This window comes from Capra hircus, chromosome 7, assembly GCF_001704415.2.
Source record: "Capra hircus breed San Clemente chromosome 7, ASM170441v1, whole genome shotgun sequence".
NCBI lineage: Eukaryota > Metazoa > Chordata > Mammalia > Artiodactyla > Bovidae > Capra > Capra hircus.
This window is the reverse complement of record NC_030814.1, coordinates 67,221,690-67,244,170: the sequence shown is the minus strand read 5'-3', so window position 1 is coordinate 67,244,170 and position 22,481 is coordinate 67,221,690. Positions and strand designations below refer to the sequence as shown.

Below are 22,481 nucleotides of genomic sequence, written 5' to 3'. Positions count from 1 at the left end.
CATGTGGCGACAGACCTTTATTCACACTAGAGTACAGGGTGGCTGGGCAGTCAGCTGAAGAAGAACGTGGAATGCTTCACCTGCTCCAGGTCAAAGGTCCCTGCAGAGCAGAGGGAAACTGTGGACTCGATCTGGAGGCCCCACCCCCAGCCCACAGGGGTGGCCACCCCGCCGGGGGTCCCACCTGTCGGAGGCACAGACAGCAGCGTGTCCTTTAGCCTGGAGACCCACATGCTCTTGGAGGTTCTGAAGGCAAAGACAGGGTGGGGGTGAGGCCAGGGCAGCCTGGGGAGAGGACAGTAGCAGCGCTGGCGGGAGGGGGGCCCTTACCTAGAATCGGGGCAGAACCGCTTGAGGAGGAACCTGGACAGGTCATGGAGGATGGGCTGGCTGTGCAGTCGGACAAACTGCTCCCGGCAGACCTGGGGACCGGAAGCAGGGGAGGAGGGCATCAGCAGCCAGAAACCAGGCCCAAGCGGCGTGGAGAGTGGGCTCCCCGGTCAGGCAGGGTGGGGAGGAGGCTGGGGATGCGAAGCCACTAGTGGGAGCAGGGCCACACCTGGTTCATGACCCCGACGTCAGCCGCATGCGTCCAGAAGCAGTCGTGCACCGAGACGAAGGTCAGGCCCTTCCTGCAGCCAGAATGAGGGGCTCCTGTGGAGGCGCTGCACCTCAAGGTCCCCTCCCCACAATCCTCACCTCCCCCAACCCCCTCCGTTGACCCAGTTCTCACCTCAAGCCCCTCCCCACCACTCAGTGATGCCCACCCTCCTCCTGCCCATACCCCTGCGCACTCCAGCAGCTGTCTGTATGCACGCCCCATTCAGTGGGTAGGTGACAAGTTCTCCTCTCAGAAAATGCCTCTTTGCCACCCAACCCCAGCTGCTGCCTGATTCTTAGCTCCCTGTATGGGGCTGCTGATGCTGGGCCCTGGTCCACCACAGGGCTCCATCCCAGGGTAGCCACCCAGGGGGAGGAGGGGTCAGGAACACAAAACTCCAGTGGACACCAGGCTCACAACAGCCACACACACCACCCCCCACCATGTGAGCAGCTGTTCCTAACAACCGTCAACACTTCCCACCAGGTCAGAGGAGCTCAGGATAAACCAGACACCTCTGCCCGCCCCTAGAATGTCCATGCATGTTAGGGGACCCTCAGAGGGCCAGCTTCACACTCAGAGCCCCTCCCCTACACCCCCACACGAGGACCCTGACCGGCACACCTGTAACAGTGCAGGGCCGTGAGCATCATGTGCGTGGAGTCCAGTGAGTGGATGAAGTTGGGTGGGAAGCCGTTCTTCTGCTTCAACGTGTTGGGCTTCCTGGCGGCGAGCGGGGTACACAGTCAGGACTCAGCCTGGCCACAGCCTGGCCCCCGCCCATCCCTACCCAGATGGCCTCCTGCATGTCTGCCTGTGCCCACACTCACTGGTTGGTGTCCACACTGCTGCTGAAAGTGAGGCTCTGGAGCCCGCCTTTTATCTGCAGGGTGGATATGGGGGACACAGAGGTGAGTCCTGCCCTGCTCAGTGGGGGTGGGGGGCGGGGACGGCACATACCATGACCTTGGAGTCTCGGTGGTAGGGCTGGATGATGGGGACGCCCAGGGGCGTGATCCACTCCACAGCCGAGCCCGTGAGTGAGATGAGCCGGGCACTCTCAGTCAGCCAGCGCTGCAGGGACGGCCACCGGGTCAGAAGGGCTGGGTCTGGGGCCACAGCCCAGGGCAGGGGGAGGATGAGGCCTCACCTGGATGGACCGGGTGCCAGAGAACATCTCCTGGAGGCTGTTGAACACCTGGCGCACGAGGTAGTGAGATGCCTCCCATACGAACTCCTGGAGAAGAGTAGGGTGGATAGGGTTTGGGGTCCCTCGCAGGAAGTCCCCCCACACTCAGGGGGTGGGCTTGCTCTGGGGACCCCGCAGCGGGTAGAGCCAAGCCCCTCCATCAGAACTACCTACTGCCGGATGCGCACCTGGGGGAAGTCCTCGAGCTCCCGGAGGCGCCTCTCGATCTGCAGGCGGCCGCCATAGCGGGTGACACCATACACCACGGTCATCACTGTCTGCTTGACCACCTTGCGGCTAATGAAGCCCTCCAGCACCTGGGCCACCCGCACGCCCTGCTTGGCATCCTGCTTGCGGAATACCTCCACCTGCAGAGGCAGTGGGTGAGGCCACCCACCCAGAGGTGGAAGTTTCCTCTCCTCTTGTGAGTCACCCCCTCTGACACTTCCCAGGAACCCTGCTCATGGCCTGGTATGGTGAAAGCTGGTGGGCCATGGGGTCCAACATCCAGGCCCTGGTGGGTTTGGGGGATCAGGGCACACAGGGGTAGGGGGAGGTCATGGTGCCTACCTGTGCAGCCACCTCACTGTACACGTCCTGTGGCAGGTCAGAGGGTGACAGGTTGACGGAGGTGGCCCCCGTGCTGTCCCGGCCCAGGGCGGCATAGTGCTGGAGACCATTACAGGAGCCGTCCTGGGCAGGGGGTGGACAGTGACGGGCTGGGTGAGGTGGGCCAGTGTCCACGGTAGGGGGCTGGGGCTCCTGTTTCCCCAGCTCTGCTTAGGCAAGACCACCCTGGACCCGCACACTGACAGGCAGCCAAGAACCTCTGCAACGGGGAACTGAGGCACAGAGAAGCCCTACCCAGGAACACCAGCCAGTGCAGAGTGGACACCATGCCATCCCTCAGCTCCGTAGCCTGAGGAAACTTTGGCCAAGCCCACGAGGGATGGGCATGCTCCATAGCAAGGTCCCCCAGCTCACCTGGTGAACCGGAAAGTGGGAGATGTAGGTGGTAGGGTCGGGGGAGTGCACCACCTGGGCAATCTCCATGCAGCAGGCCAGGGTTTGCCACGGCTCATCCGCCTCCATCCACCACTTCCGGCCCTGTGGGAGGTAGTGGGCAGGGTGAGGCCAGGCCTGGCGTCTCCAGGCCCCACCCAGTGGGGTCAGAGCCAGCCTGGGAGTACTTCCTGGGCACAGGCAGCAGCTTGTTGGGCCCAGGTGGTAGGAAGACATAAGGAGGGCCTGGAGGCACGGAGAGTGATGGACCAGGGAGGGGACGGGCCTGGAGAGAGGGCCACTGTGGTATGAGAGGTGGCAGTGCTGTCCACGACCCAAGACAGAGCAAGAGGCCAGCAGGAGAGTGCCAGGAAAGAAGCAGGGGGCCGGGTTGCCTGCAGGGTTCCGAGGTGGGTGCCAGGGCAGCTGGGCACACCCGATGGTGAGGGGTCAGAGCCCACCGTCATGGGTCGTTCAGCTGAGTCCAGGATGTCCTCCATCACTGCGTCTGCGTAGTCCCGGCGCGTCTGTAGTGACTCGCGCTTCTTGAGCCCTGTGAGGTTGACCAGGTGGATCTTGAGCCAGTCGAGGCCATGGGGGCCAAGTGGGCGGCCCTGGGCAAATTCCAGCAGCGCGCGGGCCAGGTCACTGCCAAGGTGGTTGAAGTGTGGTGAACAGGGGTAGGTACGGCCTCGGAAGTCCATGTTGTGCGGCAGCCAGAAGACGTGGTTCCGCAGATGCTGGGCCAGCGACAGGCGGTAGAGTGCGTCTGCGCGCAGGCTCTGCATCTCCCGTGCCACCTTCAGCCGCCGTGCCAGCTCCCGCCGCATCTCTGCCTTGTCAGCAGGTGAGGCCTCGGGCAGCAGGCAGCCCTTGGGGGCCTGGCGGCCCTCGGGGGGCCGGGGGGCCTCGGTGGGCGGGGAGGGCACGCCCAGGCGAGGGCAGCCCTTGTCCCTGAAGAGGTCAAGCACCAGGTCGAGCACACGCCCATTGACGCGCCAAGCGCAATTGCCCAGCTGAGTGAGGGCATCCAGAGCGCCATGCAGCTCGGCGGGCGGGCAGCGCTCCAGCAGGAGCTGGTGCTGCTGGGTGCCCTCCAGGGACCGCATCATCTTGGTGGGGCTCAGCAGGAAGGCGCCCGAGTGTGGTGACGTCCAGGGCAGGGGTGGGCACAGCATGGGCACCTCCGTGGACTCAAAGATCAGTGTGCGCTCCGCCGCCGTCTCCTGCAGCTGAGTGAAGGCTGGATGTGGCTTCAGGATCCCGATCTGGGGGCAGGACAGGCCAAGAAGTCAGGGTGTACTGGAGGCAGCGAAGGAAAACCCCAGGGTCCCCTTAGACGCCATGACCCTGAGTCCAGGTCCTCAGGGTCTGGAGCCACAGCAGGATCCCAGTGCCCCACAGCCCCTGGGGCGCCCCCTCCCCCTTCCAGCGCGGAAAAGCACCACTGGAGAAGCACCTGGCGGAAGCTGCGGAAGGAATACACGTGGTAGAGCACAGGAATGAGTGTGCTGGGGCCCCGGGGCGCTGCCAGGCTGCTGGGCATCTGCACGGCTCGTACCAGCACCTCTGCCAGCTGCTTGCCCAGCTGCACCAGCACAGACATGGGCCAGGGCTGCTCCGGGGGGGCCTCAGGCATGCCCAGCGCTTCCCAGTGCTGGCGAGGCAGACAGGGCTCTGCTACCTGTGGGTGGGAGGGTGGTTCAGAGAGCTGAGAGTCCAGGTGCAGAGCTGAAGACCCTGGCTCAGCCCCTGGCAACGAGCAAGGTTAGGTGAGGAAACTGAGGTGGAGTTTGGGGGCCAATCTGGCCACCCCAGGCAAGGAGGGAGACCTCTGCTTGAGGCCTGGGGCACCCGGCCTGGGCCCCATGCTCAGGTTCCCCAGCCTCACCTGGGTGTCCGAGGCCAGCAGGTGCAGGTACTCAGAGTAGCGCTGCTCCAGCTCTTCCACCTGGTTCCTGAGCCGCTTCCTCTTCAACACACGCACGCCCAGCTCGTGCGCCAGGAAGAGGAGTGACTCTCCATGCGGGGGCAGCGCCTGCAGGGTCTGAGGGGAAAAGCCCGGGAGGACAGCACCATAAGCCCCATGCTCCATCGGGACCACCTGACCTACCCCCCACCCCCCGCAGCAGCACTCCTCCCACAGCCCCCCAACCTATAGCAGTGGCCCTGTCCCCTCCTGGTGTGCACACCTGCAGCAGCAGCCCCACTAATTCCTTCTCACTGAGCAGGCACAGGTAGGGGAAGAGGGATGGGCGGCCTTCTGCGGCAGCGCGGGCCTCACTCTCCTTGATCTCCTGCAGCTCCAGGGACAGCACCGACTCCCATTCTGCGCGCAAGGCCGCCAGGGTCTTCCGCTGGTGAGTGGGGGGGACAGGGCGGGGTTGCGCAAGGAGTCACCACTGTGCCCAGGCAACCTGGCCCAGCCCGGTGGTAGAGGTCCTGGCTCAGAGAAAGGACCTGGTGGGACAGGTGCTGGGATGAACCCTGCCCAGCGGATACCCAGCTCAACAGGCAGAAGCACCCCCAGCCCCTTACCGCCTGTAGGACCTCCTCGGTCAGGAGCGGGGCCTTCTCCACGGACTCCACGGTGACAGTGGTGGCCATCTCCACGCCCAGCTGCTGTCGGAAGAGGCCCTGCAGCTCCTTCAGGGACAAGTGCAGCTTCGGGTAGGACACAGAGGGGTCCTGCTGGGGCAACAGGCTGCCAGTGAGGCCCCGCTGCTGACCTCTCCACCCACCAGAGTAGCGCAGCGTCTCCCTGGCCTGGGGTGCGGGGGCGGGGGGAGGTGCTGGATACAGCGCGAGGCCCGGATGCTGCTGTTTTCTCTTCCAACTTGCAACTGTGTGACCCTTCTAAAGATAGGTACACTAAAGATAGCAAACCCAAAATATACATCCACACAAAGACTGGTCCACAGCCAGCCACAGGAGCCTGGTTTATGGTGGTCAAGTGTCCACCAAGGGATGATGGATAAACACCACGTGATCCCTCCACACATGGTCACCCCTCAGCTGTGAAAAAAGCTCAGATACTCGCTACCACCTGACCCTGAGAACATGATGCTCAGTGAGAGAAACAGACACAGGACACACAGGGTGTGAGTCCACTGATGGGAAACATTCAGAACAGGCCGATCCACACAGAGAGTGGGTTCCATGTTGTCAGGGGTTGGGGAGAGGGTAGGGGGTGACCACTGATGGGGATGGGCTTCCTTTCAGGGTTATGGAATGTTCTGGAAATAGAGATCAATGTACTAAAAACAACCCACTGGATTATACTTTAAAAGGTGAACTGCAGGTTAGGGGAAGCCTGTCCCAGTCAAAAAAGAAAACTCCTTGCGTCGCCCCAGGGATCTGGGTGTTATGCTCTCCTTCACCCTGGGAGGTGGCTTCACCTCATGCGCCCTGTGCCGCCTGCAGCATTAGCTGTGCAGTTTCAGGTGGGTACACTGGCCCTGCAATACCCCCATGCTGTGCCTAGGGTGCATCTCCATGTGGAAACCAAATATGGCAGGGTGTGGGCCCCCCTCGACAGGGCAGCCTCCCATCCACCAGCATGGGGTGGGGGGGCCAGTGCTGCCAGGAGAGACGAGGGGAGGGGCCGAGGTATCCAGTGACCACTCACCCCCTTCAGGTTCCCAGATGCAGGCCCGCTCACCTTGGCGTAGATCTCCTGGAGCAGTGGCGAGGTGTTGACCTGGGGTGGGGGCGGGGGTGGCGGCTGGGGGCTGAACGCTGGTCTGGCCTTGCGCACAGCACGCAGGAGCTCCTCCCGCTCCTCAGCGCTCAGGGGCACAGCTGAGAAGAGCCCCTGCAGCGACAGCCTGTCCTGCTCCATCTGCTTCAGGCACCTGAGGGCACACGCATCCAGCTGTTAGCACCAGCGGGGAGCCCCTGGGGTCCCATCCCAGCTCCACCACCACCCCTCACCCACCTTTGGATGGTGCCGGCATCCTGGTCCAGGCGCCCCATGCACTGCAGGGCGGCTGCATAGGACAGCAGGTCCGGGGCCAGGCCGGCATCTTTCAGCATGAAGAACACGTACATCAGCTCTTTGAAGGAGCCCTGGGGGGACCAAGCCAGGTGAGAGCTTGCAAGGAGGGTACAGGGGTGGGGGGGCGCCTGCTCCTTCCCCCAGTTACCCCACCACAGGCCTCCCAGCCAACTCAGTCAGCACCTTCCCCTTGGCCCTGAGGATCAAGGAGAAGTGCCACAGAGATGAGCATTGTCTGTGCCCTGCCCTGGGGCCCGCTCCCTGTCTGAGAGGTGAGTCTGCACGCGGGCCAGATGGGCCGGGGGCTGCCCAGTGCGGTAGTCACAGGGCACGCCGACCAGAGCTGTTTCATACCCAGTTTGGCAGCAGCAGGAGGCTGGTGCAGCTGAAGGAGATCGGCAAGGTCACAGAGAGCTCCATTGGACATGGCTAGTCTAGAACCAGACCATCTTTCCTGCCTTTCTAAACTCATAGGACTGTCACCACCACCAGGAAAACATGCACAGACCCTGCACACCATCCCCCCTTTACGGCTCCCCAAACCCAGCAGGGCTCGCCGTTCTGCAGATAGGGAAGCCAAGGCCCAGAGGGGATGGGAAGGGTGTGGCTCGAGGGGACCACGTGGCAGAAACAGGAGGGCTGCCTGACACATGCACCTGGAGCCTGAGCAGAGGACCTTGTCTGGAAGTAGGGTCTCTACAGGTGCTGTATACAGCCTGGACGCTGTATGGCACTCAAGGCAGAGGTCAGGAAGGAAGGATGGGATGCAGGGAGGGGGCCTGCCTCACCCTGACCTTGGACATCAGGCCTCTGGGACTAACAGAAAACGCGCGTCTACTGCTGGAAGCCTGCTGGATGGTTCAGCTGTTCTGGGGCCCCAGGAAGCTCGTCTAATCAGAAACCCGCTGCCCTGACAGAACTCTGTGCCAGCGGATGCCAGAGGGCCAGCACCGCAGGAAAGGAGACTGACGCCTGGAACTGAGCAGGCCTCCCACAAAGACAACGCAGGAAACCCCCTGTGACTGTTGCCGTGGAGACCCTGGCGCCTCCCAGGGCTGCCAGGCTGCTCTCGGCCCCATTCTGTGCGTGAGTCAGCACAGCTGAGGCCCTGTTGAGAACCTGCCTCCCGGAGCTGCACCCGCATTCGCAACCCTCCTTCACCGGCGCTAACTTTCTCCGATGCTCCTCAGATGAGGGTGCAGACGCACAGCAGGGAGGGTGCTGGGGAAGTCGTCTCCACAAGGGTGCTTAGGCAACTCTCCTCAGCAGTCACAGGTCAGAGGAGAAGTCACAAGTGAAAAGAGCACTTCCCTTGAGGGAAGTAGCTAAAGCTGCACCCAGAGGGAAATTCACAGCTGCGGATGGCTGCACCATAAGGTTCTCGTCCCAGACAAGAGCATCAAAGAGGCTGCCCTGAGAAGGGCCTACAGCGCCCCATGCACCAGAGCCCTGGCTGAGTAACCACACAGGAATGCTGTCTTCTGGCCCTTTTGTCATTTTCACATTTTCCATTGAGGGCCACGTGTGACTTATAATTAACAAGTCTAAAGAATTGTTAAATAGCCACACAAGAAAAGATGCTCAACATCACCATTAAAGAACGCAAATCAAAACTACAATGAGGCATCACCACACACCAGTCAGAATGCCATCATCAAAAACTCTCTACAAATAATAAATGCTGGAGAGGATGTGGAGAAAAGGGAACCCTCTCAACCTGTTGGTGAAAATGAAAATTGATACAGCCACTACGGAGAATGGTATGGAGATGCCTTTAAAAACTAGGAATAAATCTACCATATGACCCAACAATCCCACTACAGGCCATATACCCCGAGAGAGCCACAATTCTAAAAGACACATGTAACTCAATGTTTGTTGCATTCTAAGTCACTTCAGTCGTGTCAGACACTTTGAGACCCTACGGACTGTAGCCCGCCATGGGAGGAAAGAATACTGGAGTGGGTTACCATTTCCTTCTCCAGGGAATCTTCCTGACCCAGTGATCGAACCCACGTCTCTTATGTCTCCTGCACTGGCAGGTGGGTTCTTTACCACTAGTGCCACCTGGGAAGCCCCCAAGAGGTGGTACATATATACAATGGAATTTTACTCAGTCGTAAGAAAAGAACAAATTTTGAAAAGTAAGTCCAAATGAGGTGGATGGACCTAGAGCCTGTTATACAGAGTGAAGTGAGTCAGAAAGTGAAAAACAAATACTGGATATTAATGCATATATATGGAATCTAGAAAAATACTGCTCATGAACCTAACTGTGGGGAACGAATGAAGATGCAGGTACAGAGAACAGACTTGCGGACACAGGGTAAGGGGAAGGTGAGGGCTGGACGAAGGGAGAAAGCAGCAGTGACATATATACACGATCGTGTGTGAAACAGACACTGGTAATAAGTTGCTATGTGACACAAGGAGCCCAACCGAGCGCTCTGTGATGACCGAGAGGGGTGGGGGGAGGGGGAGGTTCACAAGCGAAGGTTATTTGTATAATTATGGCTGATTTGCGTTGTTGTACAGAAGAAACCAAGACAGCATGATAAAGCAATTTTCCTCCAATTAAAAAATAAATCAATAGAGAAGGAAATGACAACCCACTTCAGTATTCTTGCCTGGAAAATCTCATGGACAGAGGAGTCCGATGGGCTACAGTCCACGAGGTCACAAAGAATCAGATAGGACTTAGCGACTAAACAACAACAAAAAGAGTAGATATAACTGATTTGCTGTGCTACCTAACAACACTGTATATCAACTATACTCCAATAAAAAAAATCTAAAAAAACAAAGCTGTCAGCATAATAAAAACTGAAGGCCTGACTCCTGGAGCTGAGAGACCAGAGTTGGGATCTAGGTGTCCCAGGTTGGCTCCCGCCTCCGACCCCAGCCCCTCACCTGGCGAGCCCAGCCAAGCATGACGGTGTTGTACATGGGGAGTGTGAGCAGCTGCTGCTGTGGGGCCCGGCTGTGCTGTGCAACCAGCACGTGGTGGGCCAGGGGCAGGTGGCCCGTGAGCAGGCAGCATTCCAGGAAGGCCAGGAGCTTCTGGCGCTGGCCCTCCAGCCGGGATTCAGAGCCCTCATCTGCCTCCCGGCTCAGTCTCTGCGGGGCCTCCTGCAGCAGCCGGGCCAGCTGCTCCTCCCAGGGGCTCTGCGGCCTCTTGCGCTCCCACTGCTGCAGCTGGCCCGCCAGCTTCCTGCTCAGCAGCCGCGGCTCCGTGCGCAGATGCTTCTCCCAGGTCGGCTTCTCCACCATCTTCGGCAGCTTCCCATCCAGCTGCTGCCAGCGCTTCTCTATCAGGTGCTGATCCTTGTCCAGCTTCTGTGCCCAGCGGCTGCTGAGCATGGGGACAGCCCCTTCAGCCCCAAGTGGGGCCTGCCTGGGGGGCCAGATGCCACCAGCCTCCGGCGCCTGAGCCACGGCCACCCTCTTCACCGTCACCTCCTCTGCTGTGCCCTCCGCCTGCAGTTGCCGCACCCGTGCCTCAAGCACTGTGGGGAGAGAGATGTCAGGGGACCCCGCTGTCAGGAGGGGGGATCAGTCCCAGGTGTGTGTCTGCTCACCACCAAACGCACAGGTCTGCCTGGGCTGCTCAAACCCAGCCCCGAAGGAGCTCCTGAAGTTGCCCACCACCTGCTCCTCAACATCCTCCCGCCCCAGCAGCTCTGTCCTTCCCAGGGCTCTCTCCCTCCAGGTCCAGCCAGTCAGTGCCTCCTTGGGGCTCTGCCTTCAAAATCTACCCACAGCCCCCGGCTCCTTGAATCCCTGCCTCCCTTCGCTGTCTCCACTCCAGCTGTAATGGCCTCAGGGCCTTTGCACATGCATAAGCGTTCACAGCCACAGCCCACCCCTGCTCTGTGCTGCTTCACAGACAGCCAGCTCTCATGACTATATGGAGTCTGGGGCCACTGAGTTGGTGAACAGGGATCGACCACACCCAGGGAACACAGGGTTCCTGAGTACCCAAAGCCACACTTCCACTAGCAGATCCATGCATCACTCTGTTGTGAGTTTTCCCATCTGATACACCTTATTTCGTACACATATCCGTGATATGTACATATACAATGGCCAATACTGCTAGAACTCACTCCTGAACAAACTTCGCCGATGAGACAAACTTTCTCCAAAAGGCACATTACAGTCCCCTGGAGCTGAGGGGCTCAAGACGGTCCTGCAGCACCATGCCTGGGTCCATTTTAAACTGCTAAACCACCAACACAAAGCACAAAATGCAAACACAGGGCACTAGATATACCCTGAAAAGGATTCCTATTGACAGAGTGTCACCCAGCTCCACCTCAGCTGAGAAGGTGTACATTGACTGGGGTTTCAAGTAAAGTTCAGCTGGTAGGAGATTGTGCAAACACAGAATCCGCGAATGTGAGGACCTACCTGTGCCTCACTCACATAACATCAGCCCAGAGACAGGAGGGCCAGTCTGGAGCAGAAACACAGCAACAAGAAAGGCACAGCCCCCACCTCAGTGGATGGAAAGTCAGCAGACACTTTCTGAACGTGCAGGAGATGGTCAGTGGCAAAGTGCCAGAAAGGGCACGAGGTGGCCACATCTGAATCCCCTGGGGGGTGACCGGGGACAAGTAGGTACACTGATCACGCTGGTGGAAGCCAAGGACGCTGGCAGAGGCCACAGGGCTCTGAGGCCCTCAACAGGGGTGGAAAGGGAATTCTGCCAGAAAGGATATAGCCAGCTGGAGGGTCGAGACTGGGGAGTGACATGAAGTGATCATATTTTCAGACCCTGGGCTTTGCCTTAAAATAAGGTGGGTGAGAAATCAAAGAAGGTTGCTTCTAAAGCTGGTAGGACCTGTGGTTTCACTTCTGCACGTTTGCGATTTTCTGAAATCAGGCTTTTCTTTTTAAAGGCTCCCACATCCCACTCCTGGCTGCTGGCCACTCACCGGATGTGGGGCAGGAGGGAAGCAGGAGGCATTGGACACCTGAGAAGGAGGGGACAGTGATGCCCCCAGCTCGCTCTGGAGATGCCAGGACCTGGCTGTCCATCCCCAGTGACAAAGACCACCAGCAGACCCTATCAGGCGCCAGCTCCGGGAAGTTGAGCCAGGACCACTGAAGTCCGGCATGTCACAGGGCAAAGCCCAGCTCTGCACACAGCAGGCCAGTCTCTCCAGCCACAATTTAGGCTTCAAGTCTCTCATCTATCAGGGCTTCCTTGAGAGTTCAGTTGGTAAAGAATCTGCCTTTAATGCAGGAGACCCCAGTTTGATTCCTGGGTCAGGAAGATCCCTCAGAGAAGAGATAGGTTACCCACTCCAGTATTCCCGGGCTTCCCTTGTGGCTCAGCTGGTAAAGAATCCGCCTGCAATGTGGGAGACCTGGGTTCGATCCCTGGGTTAGGAAGATGCCCTGGGGAAGGAAAAGGCTACCCACTCCAGTATTCTGGCCTGGAGAATTCCATGGACTGTATAGTCTATGGGGTCTCAAAGAGTCCAACCCGACTGAGCGACTTTCACTTCATTCTCTCATTTGGAAAGTGGGAGCCCCTGGTGGGTTTGGGAAGACAAGGGAACTATAAGAGCTCACTGCACCCAGCATTCACTTCACAGTGGCACCAAGGGGAACCTTGGACCACTAGAGAGCAGACCGACAACCCTTCTCAATGGGGTGGAACCAAGGAACCTTGGAGGAACGAAGGAGGTAACTCCCAGCAGTATGATCAGCGGGGTGACAGTGAGAAAGGAGCATCAGGACCAGTGCCCTGGGATCAGGCTCACCCTCCAGCAGTTCTGCGTGACCGCAGCCCTTCCGGCGGTCCTGCTCACAAGCGCTGGCAGACAAGCTCCTCTTCCGGCCCCAGACGCCACCAAGGGTCCCTGCGGGAGAGACCAGGGAGGCTGAGGCGGGCGTGTGTCAGGGCTGGGGCAGGGAGGGCCGTCGCAGGGTCAGGAATCGCAGGATCAGGGGCAAAGGAACCCTGAAGACAGTGCAACTGTCAGTGGTCACCCGTCTCAAAGTAAACACCACAGGGTAAGGGAAAAAGGAAACTGGGGCCTGAGTTCGAAGATAAATGGTTCCGCGAACTAAGGCACGGACAGTTCAAAGGTTAAAAACTCTAATTCGTAAATAGTGGGTCATAGGACTCCAAAAGAACCCAGGAATCAAAGGTCAAAGTGCGCCGACGACCCCGGTCCGTAGAGTGGCCCAAGGGTGATTGAAAGCGGAATACAGTCACTCGGTTCGGCAGAATCACCAAAGCAAGTTAGCTGGATCCCTGGGGTCGAGAAGCCAAAGGTCACGGCGGCGGGTGAGGGGGCAGACCAGCGGTCCTGGAGTCATCCCCGGGCCTCCCCTGCTTTACCTTCTTCGGCCAGGAGGCAGGGGTAGCCCTTCGGCCACAGGGCCCTCCGAAGCCCCGCCGCCCCGCGGCCACAGCGCAGCGCCGACATGCCGTCTGCACGCGGGACCACCGCGCCACCGCAACGCGCCTGCGCCGCCTGCGCCCGCCGGGAGTTGTAGTTCCGCGGCCAACGGCGGCCGCGAAGAGACCACGAACCGGGAAGGCACCAGGAGAACCACAACTCCCAGGAGGCAGCAAGACCTGGAGCGAAGCGGGGACGGGGCATGAGCCGGTAGTGCCCGCCGATTGGCTGTTCCCTGTCCAGGAGGGGCGGGACAGAGCCGTTGCTTGGGCAACACTGTAAGCCATCTTTGGGAGGACCCGGAACCTGAGTTTTATTGTTATTTCTGTTTAAAGCGGTGGTTTCCAACGTTTTTGGCACCAGGGGCCGGTTTCGAAGACATTTTTTCCATTGGGGCGGGGGAGGAGGAAGATGGGTTGGGTTTTCCTCACCACTTACCGCCTTCTGTGCAGCTGGGTTCCTAACAGACCACAAAGGGCTTGAGTAGTGGCCCAGGGGGTTGGGGATCCCTGGTTTAAGGACTAGTCCTCCAATAATTAGGCTTTTTAGGTGGCTCAGTGGTAAAGACTCCACCTGCCAATGCAGGAGACACAGGAGACACGGGTTACATCCCCGGATGGGGACGTTCCCCTGGAGGAGGAAATGGCCACCCACTCCAGTATTGTTACCTGGAAAATTCCATGGACAGAGGAGTCTGGGGGCCTTACAGTCCACGGAGTCGCAAAGAGTCAGGGACGACTGAGCACTCATGCATGCCAAATAATTAGGACACCATTCTGCAATTTGCAGATTCCTGTCCATCTTCATTGATCCAATGATAGCTTTGGGGACGTAACTATTACTATCTCCAGTTTATCGGGAGGAAACTGAGGTTCAGAAGGTAAATAAAGTTGCCCAAAGACACATCACGAATATCAGAGACAGTGGAATGAAGGCCCAGGTCCATCTGACTCCAAGCCCCAAAGCCAAGGGTAGGTTACATCACGGTGTTTCCTAAACTTTACCCTTATACACTCTTTCTGGCCTCTGTTTACCCACTAGTTTCCAGGGCCAGAAGTGGAGTGGGGTGGGGAGAGCAATGATAATTGGAATGAAATATTCCCTGGAGCCTGAAACGTCTCCACCCTAGTCTCCAGGCAGATCCCACCAGAGCTTTGGAATCAGACCTGAAAGGTATGCCCCACCTTATCATTCAGGTGGAGAAACTGAGGTCAGAGGAGGGAGTGTCTGTTCTGGGATCAGCTGGTATGTGAAGGATGATAATAGGAATAAGTGGTGTAACTTTCCTTCAAGCTGCAATCCTATCTAATGCAAAAGCCTTGAGGTGAGAAAAATTGTGGATAAACTGTTGGAGCAGTGTTTGGGAGAGAAGTGGTTGTTGTTCAGTTGCTATGTTGTGTCCCATGCTATGTTGCTATGTTCTTTCTGACATGGACTGCATCACACCAGCCTCCCCTGTGATGCTATCTAACCATCTCATTCTCTGTCACTCCCTCCTGCCTCCAATCTTTCCCGGCATCAGGGTCTTTTCCAACGTTACCTCTTTGCATCAGGCACCTGAAGTGGCGGAGCTTCAGTTTCAGCATCAGTCCTTCCAATGAATATTCAGGGCTGATTCCCTTTAGGATTGACTGGTTTGGTCTCCTTGCAGTCCAAGAGACTCAGTAGAGTCTCCTACAGCACCACAGTTCAAAAGCATCAGTTCTTCAGCACTCAGCCTTCTTTATGGTCCCACTCTCGTATCCATACGTGACTACTGGAAAAACCAAAGGTTTGACTAGACAGACCTTTGTTGGCAAAATGATTTCTCTGCTTTTTTAATAATCTAGGCTTGTCATAGCTTTCCTTCCAAGGAGCAAGTGTCTTTTAATTTCATGGCTGCAGTCAGTCACTGTCTGCAGTGATTTAGGAGCCCAAGAAAAGAAAATGTGTCACTGCTTCTAGTTTTTCCCCTGTTTGTCATGAAGAGATGCAACCAGATGTCAGGATCTTAGTTTTTTGAATGTTGAATTTTAAGCCAGCTTTTTCACTCTGCTCTTTCACCCTCATCAAGAGGCTCTTTAGTTCCTCTTCGCTTTCTGCCATTAGAGGGGTATCATCTGCATGCCTGAGGTTATTTATATTTCTCCTGACAATCTTGATTCCAGCTTGTGATTCATCCAGCCTGGCATTTTGCATGATGTACTCTGCACAGAAGTTAAATAAGTAGGGTGACAATATATAACCTTGACGTACTCCTTTCCCAGTCCGTTGTTCCATGTCTGATTCTAACTGTTGCTTCTTGATCCACCTATAGGTTTCTCAGGAGACAGGTAAGATGGTCTGGTATTCCTGTCTCTTTAAGAATTTTCCACAGTTTTTGTAATCCACACAGTCAAAGCTTCCCTCTTAGCTCAGTCAGTGAAGAGTCTGCCTGCAATGCAGGAGACCCAGTTCCATCCCTGGGTCAGGAAGATTCCCCTGGAGGAGGAAATGGCAACTCACTCCAGTATTCTTGCTTGGAGAATCCCATGGACAGAGGAGCCTGGCAGGCTATAGTCTATGGGGTCGCAAGAATTGGACACGATTGAGTGACTAAGCACACACACAGTCAAAGGCTTTAGTGTAGTCAATGAAGCAGAAGTAGATGTTTTTTCTGGAATTTCCTTGCTTTCTCTATGAGCCATACATGTTGACGATTTGATTTCTGGTTTCGCTGCCTTTTCTAAACCTAGCTTGTACAGCAACTTGTATATCTGGAAGTTCTTGGTTCACATACTGCTGAAGCCTAGCTTGAAGGATTTTGAGCATTACCTTACTAGCATGTGAAATGTGTGCAATTGTACAGCACTTTGAACATTCTTCAGCGTTGCTCTTCTATGGGATTAGAATGAAAACTGACCTTTTCCAGTCCTGTGGCCACTGCTGAGTTTTCCAAATGTGCTGATGTATTGAGTGCAGCACTTTAACAGCATCATCTTTTAGGATTTTAAATAGCTTAGCTGAATTCCATCACCTCCACTAGTTGGTTCATAGTAATGCTTCCTAAGGTCTACTTGACCTCACACTCCAGGATGTCTGTCTCTAGGTGAGTGACTGTCATGGCTATCCAGATCATTAAGACCTTTTTTGTATAGTTCGTCTGTGGCATAAGTAGCTGGGTCATAGACTTGGATTACCATGATGTTGAATGGTTTGCCTTGGAAACAAACTGAAATCATTCTGTCATTTTTGAGATTGCACCCAAGTACTGCATTTCAAACTGTTTTGTTGACTATGAGGACTACTCCATTTCTTCTAAGGGATTGTTGCCCACAGTAGTAGATTTCATGGTCATCCGAGTTAAATGCACCCATTCCCATCCATTTTAGTTCACTGATTGCTGAAACATCGATGTTCACTCTTGCCATCTCTGGCTTGACCATTTACCTTGATTCAGGGAACTAACATTCCAGGTTCCTGTGCAATATTGTTCCTTACAGCATTGGACTTTACTTTCATCACCAGACATATCCACAGTTAAGCATCGTTTCCAGTTTGGCCCAGCTGCTTCATTCTTTCTGGAGCTTAGTAATTGCCCTCCCCTCTTCCCCAGTAGCATATTGGACACCTTCCAACCTGGGGGGGTGGGACTCATCTTCTGGTGTCATATCTTTTTGCCTTTTTTGTTGATGGGGTTCTCAAGAATACTCAAGTGAGCTGCCATTTCCTCCTCCAGTAGACTGCATTTTGTCAGAACTCTCCATCCTGACCCATCCATCTTGAGTGGCACGGCACAGCACGGCTCACAGCTTCACTGAGTTGCGCAAGCCCCTTCGTCATGACAAAGCTGTGATCCATGAAGCGGTGGGAGAGAGGAAGCAGAGACAAAGCTGGAAGGGTGTTCAGGGGTCACACCACAGCCGGCCTTGGGGCCTCAGCTCAAGCCGACACCTATCCCCAGATGCTCAGACCTCAGTCTCCCCAGTGTCAGTGTCGAGAGTGGAGGCTGAACCTGAACTCTGACGGGCCTGACTCCCAGGTCTGGGAGCTCTTGACAGCACATTCCAGACGCAGCTGCCCACGCGGGCCTGTGCGCCGTGATGCCACCGGCTGGGAATGTTTTCAACAGATGGCAGCGTCCTCTGGAACCCACCCATTCCACCCCAATATGCCCTGGGGGGCCATGACCTCAGAAGTGACTCACACCTGGGGTTGCCTTCCTGGCCTTGAGCAGGGTATGCTGAGTCAGCTGGGCCCCCCACTCCCTGAGACCTAAAGACAGCCGCATACATCCCCACAGGCTGGCAGTGCAAGGAGCCTGGGCTGGAAGCCAAGACTTCTGAATTCTTTTGCCTCAGTTTTCTCTTCTGTTCACTGGGACATCACATGCCCTAAAGCAGTGTCTCCTCACAAGCCAGCTCTTCTTCTCTCAGTTTCTGCTCAGTTTCTGCCTCTCAGTCTCACTCAGATTCTGAGTGCGGGTGGGCTCTCTTGGTGCCACCTGTGTGTCACCACATCACAGCTCCCAGGCTGGGATCCTGCTGCTCTGAGACCTTTTCACATGGTCTCTTCTCTTTGTATTTCTTCTTCAGCTGTCAGTGAGTCAGTGTGTAGCTCTGGTTTTCCACTCCTGATGGGGATATCACATTTCCTTATAAAACTGAAGCAAGAAAATATGAATAACTCATGAGACAGGTGGAGACAGATGCCCTTAAGAGAGGGATGTGGTGTCAAGATGTTGGGGCTTAGGCAAGACTACATTTCAGAAGCTGTTCATGTATGCCAGTGAACATACTAAAGATGCCAAAACATCTCACCCAGATCAAACAAAGAGACGCTCAGATGAGTTTAGGCTGTCGGACTCTCTATGTGACTTCAGAAGTGTTGAAAGGAAGGAGAGGGATAACTTGGGAGATTAGGATTGACATATACACACTGCTATATATAAAATAGATAACTGAGAGGTCCCTGGTGGTCCCAGAAATCTTCCTGCCAGTGTAGGGGACATGGATTAGATTCCTGGTTGGGGAAGATCCCTTGGAGCAACGAAGCCCATGTGCCACTTTGGGCTATTGAGCCTCTGCTCTGTAGCCTGTGCTCTGCAACAAGAGAAGCTACCATGATGAGAAGCCTGCATGCCACCACAGCGTAGCCCCACTTCCAGCAACAAAGAGCCAGCAGAGTTAGAAAAAAAAAAGGGGGGGATAACTAATGGGACTTCTCTGGAGGTTTAGAGGTTAACATTCCAAGTTTCCACTGCAGGAGGCATGTATTCAATCTCTGATAGGGGAATAAGATCCCACATGCTGCACAGCGTGGCCAAAAAAGTAAAAATAATTTTAAAATAAGTAATGAATAACTAAAATAGATAACTAATAAAGGACCTACTGCATAGCTCAGGGAACTCTACTCAATACTCTGTAATGACCTATATGGGAAAAGAATGTAAAAAAAGAGTGGATGTGTGTATACGTATAACCAATTCACTTTGCTGTACAGCAGAAACTAACACAATATTGTAAATCAACTACACTTCAGTAAACAATTAATTAAAAAATGAAGACATGTTGAGAAAGGCAAGGGCAACTCTCTAGATGGAAAAGCATGGCATCAGATTCTCTGGGCCACTGTAACAAATGACCACAAACTTGGTATCTCAAACAACAGATATGTCTTTTCTCATATTTCTGGAGACAAGACTTTCAGAACTAGCATCACTGAGATGAATTCAGGGTGTGGGCAAAGCCGTGACTTGTTCGGAGGCACCCTGGGAAGGTCCTTCCTGCTTCTTCCAGCTTCTGGGGCCCCAGGCATCCTGAGCTGGTGGCAGCCCCCCTCCAGCCTCTGCCTTCATTGTCACGTGGCCTCTGCTCTGAGTCTGTGTCTCTCATAAGGATACCTGCAGCTGCATTTAGGGCCCCTGAGGATGATCTCCTTGTCTGAAAACCTTAATTTAATGGCAGCTGCCAAGACTCTTTCCAAATAAGGTCAAATCCACAGGTTCTGGGGGTTAGAATGTAGATGCGTCTTTGTGGATCTTTATTCATTCAGTCACAGAGACAAAGGGGAAGGGAGGGCCCTACATGTGCCCCACCTAGATTTGGGATGAGAAAAAAGGGTGTTGGAGGATGTCACAGTGACAAGAGGGGACACTGGAGCGTGGATGAGGGATGACGTTGCAGCCTGGCTTCTGTGGAGGACCTCAGGGTTCAAGGCTCGTTTAGGAATTCCCTGGTGGTCTAGTGGTTAGGACTTGGCTCTTTCATTGCAGAGGGCCCAGAGAACTAAAATCTCACAAGCTGTGCAGCCTGACCAAAAGGAAAAAAAAAAAGCAAAACACTTTAACCAACAGACTTAAGGGTGAAGCAGCTGAATGTCAGAGGCTGCCTCTCAAATAGCCATGTACATAAACAGACCACAGGTGTGTATTTGGTAGAACATGGAACACTGCACACGTCAAAAATACAGTTCAATTAATCTTCCAGAACACAGAGTGTTCCAGAGAAGACCCAGCCTGTGAAACCCTCTCACGCCCCCCATCACTGCCCTCAAGGATGACACCCTTTGGACAGTTCTCACGGTGGGTGGGTTGGTTTTCCAGACTGTCCCATAGATCTCTGCTGTGTCCAACTGCTTCTTGTTCTGAAAGTCATCCATGTTGTTGTGTGTTCAGGGCGTTACTCTTTTTTCATGGCTGCATAGTGTGATTTTGCTGCAGTGTATATACCCATCCTCCAGCTGATGGAAATAAATAATATGAAGAATTGAGAACTCCCAGAACAGGGCGTTCATTGTGCTGCTCTTGTAACTTGTTCATAGGCTTGACATCTTCCAGAAAACCACAGCAACACACCGCTGTACCCTGCTGGGATGGCTGCAGTCAAAACCATGGCCCATAAACAGCTGCCAGTGAAGAGGTGGGGACACTGGAGCCCTTGTGCACAGCTGGTGGGAATGTAAGATGGGGCAGCTGCTGTGGAATAAGGCCCTCAGAAAGCCAACCAGGGACTTTCTTGGTGGTCCAGTGGTTGAGAATCTGCCTTCCAATGCAGGGGATATGGGTTTGATTCCTGCTTAGGGAACTAAGACCCCACATGCTGCAGGGCAACGAGGCCTGTGTGCCGCCACTAGAGAAGCCTGCCTGCCACAGCTAAGACCCTAGCCAGGCAAATAAATTAATTATTTAATTTTATAAAAAGAAGCCAACCACAGAATCACCATATGACCCAGCAGCTCCACTCCTGGGTACCTGCACGAGAGAAATGGAGACTTATGTTCACACATAAAGCTGTATATGAACGTCCACAGCAGCACAATTCACAGCAGCCAAAATGTGGAAACAACCTCAAATCCATCCATAGATGATTGATAGAATATGGTCCCTTCACACAGGGAGCATCACTTGGTCATGAAAAGAAGAGAAGCCCTGACACTCACTACCACATGGATGGACTTTGAGAACACGATGCCCAGTGAGAGAAGCAGACACAGAAGGACACACAGGGTGTGATTCCACTGATGGGAAACGTCTGGAACAGGTAGATCCACAGACAAAGAAATTGGGTTGTCAGGGGCTGCGGGAGGGGGTGGCAGTGCTGCTGATGAGGACAGGGCTTCTCTTTGGGAGATGGAATGTTCTGGAATTAGAGCTAAGCATTGACAACTCTGTGCTGAAAGCACTAATTGCAGTTTCCTGGGTGAACTGTGTGATGTGTGAATTCTATCTCAGTGATGCTGTTGTTAGCACCTGGAGCACAGCTATCTTTCGAGGCATGCTCCCCTCAACCCTGGTCACACAGAGTCCTGGATCTTGTCCTTCTGGCAGCTGGGGTTGGGACAGTCAAGGAAGGGAAGACCAAGCTCCTGGTGGGTGGGGACTGAAGGTGTCATTCTGAGGACAAGCAAGGTCATGGACTATCTCATCCATCCTTCTGGCCTGCCTCTCCTGCCCTATCTTCCAGAGGAGGAGCCAAGACTTGGGAGGGTGATGCCTATGGGCAAATCCCTCTGAGTGTGAGGAGACAGGCTGGGCAGGACCCCCATCTCAGTCCTGGGTGTCTGTCACACCCCCGCATGACCCTACTAGGCAGGAAGAAGAGTGGGGGAGCCCCAGAGCCACCAGGGAGGCATGTTGGCCATGCATCTGGCTGGACTGGTTACCCCCCCCCCCCCCGCAGAAGTCCATTAGAGCAGGCTTGTCACTGTTTCCTCACCCCAGTGCTACTTAAATGTGCCTTCTGTAGCTGTGGCCGTAGGACTGAGGCACTGGAAGCTGAAAGGCAGGGCTCTGAGACCAGGCACGTGTCCTGTGTGGGGTTTGGGGGAAGGCCCTGCCCTGCTTGGGCCTCAGTTTCTCTGCTTAGCAATGTTGCTGCTTGGCTGAGTCTGTGAAGCTTTACTGTACTCACCTTGTGGGGCCTATGGCTCCAGGTGTGTCTGTACATGACAAGCAGGTGTGGGTGTAATAGCCCCATTCCTACCCCCTTGGACGGGCAAAGCCAGATGCTAGGGATGGGTGCTGGCCTTGGTCGGCATCCTTGTTCCCACTGGCTGGCCTCAGACATGCCTACCTCTCCATCCTCCCGTCAGCCACCTTCCCGCCCAAACACCTCTGCTCACAGTATCCTTCAAATAGTTCACCTGCTCCTCTACCACATTTCCCTGGGCCAACCCTTCAGTGGAACCGCAGCCACCAGCCTGGCTCTCAGAAAGCTCCAGTTGGAAGGGTAGACTGATCCCCCTGTATTCCTGGGCATGCCCACCCAGTCCAGGGGTCTGGGTAACATGGGCAGACATTTGGGCCAGAACTTCCATCCCAACCTCCAGCCCCCAGGCAGCTCTCTGTCTCCTATTTTTCTGTCCAATTTTTCCTTACCTCTGTCTCTCTCATACTGTCTGTTTCTGTTTTACCAATCTTTATCCCAACTGGCTCTGTCTCTCCTTGTAGCTTTATCTCTTGTCTGTCTCTCCCTTTCAGTCTCTTGTCTCTGACTGTCTCTCTCTCTGGCTCGCTCTCTCTCTTTTTTAACCTTTTTTTAAAACAAATTGAAGTATAGTTAATTTACAATGTTGTGGACTTCCCTAGTTAAGAGAGAACACCGGTTCAATCCGTGGTAGGGGAAGAATCCACATGCCATGGGGCAACTAAGCCCATGCGCCTCACCGCAGCTCCAGAGTAGCCCTCACTCGCTGCAGCTAGAGAAAGTCTGTGTGCAGCAACAAAGACCCAGCACAGCCAAAAAGAAATATATAATTTTTTTTACAACGTTGTGTTAGTTTCACATGTATAGCAAAGTGATTTGGTTATACATACAT

The 22,481-nt window shown here is 55.0% G+C and overlaps 1 protein-coding gene across 1 annotated transcript; it reads right to left on the bottom strand.

Annotated features, from left to right (window-relative positions):
* On the bottom strand, positions 5 to 13,306 carry POLRMT (RNA polymerase mitochondrial). Its single transcript, XM_018050507.1, has 21 exons — positions 13,145 to 13,306; positions 12,561 to 12,659; positions 9,700 to 10,295; positions 6,730 to 6,860; positions 6,454 to 6,646; positions 5,331 to 5,480; positions 4,985 to 5,149; positions 4,684 to 4,839; positions 4,252 to 4,476; positions 3,254 to 4,060; positions 2,775 to 2,897; positions 2,361 to 2,483; positions 1,979 to 2,158; positions 1,752 to 1,838; positions 1,562 to 1,675; positions 1,432 to 1,484; positions 1,226 to 1,324; positions 560 to 632; positions 331 to 422; positions 185 to 246; positions 5 to 100 (listed from the first exon to the last, which is right to left on the bottom strand). The coding sequence occupies exons 1-21, from the start codon at positions 13,230 to 13,232 to the stop codon at positions 51 to 53; spliced, it is 3,666 nt and encodes a 1,221-aa protein (XP_017905996.1). The 5' UTR covers positions 13,233 to 13,306; the 3' UTR covers positions 5 to 50.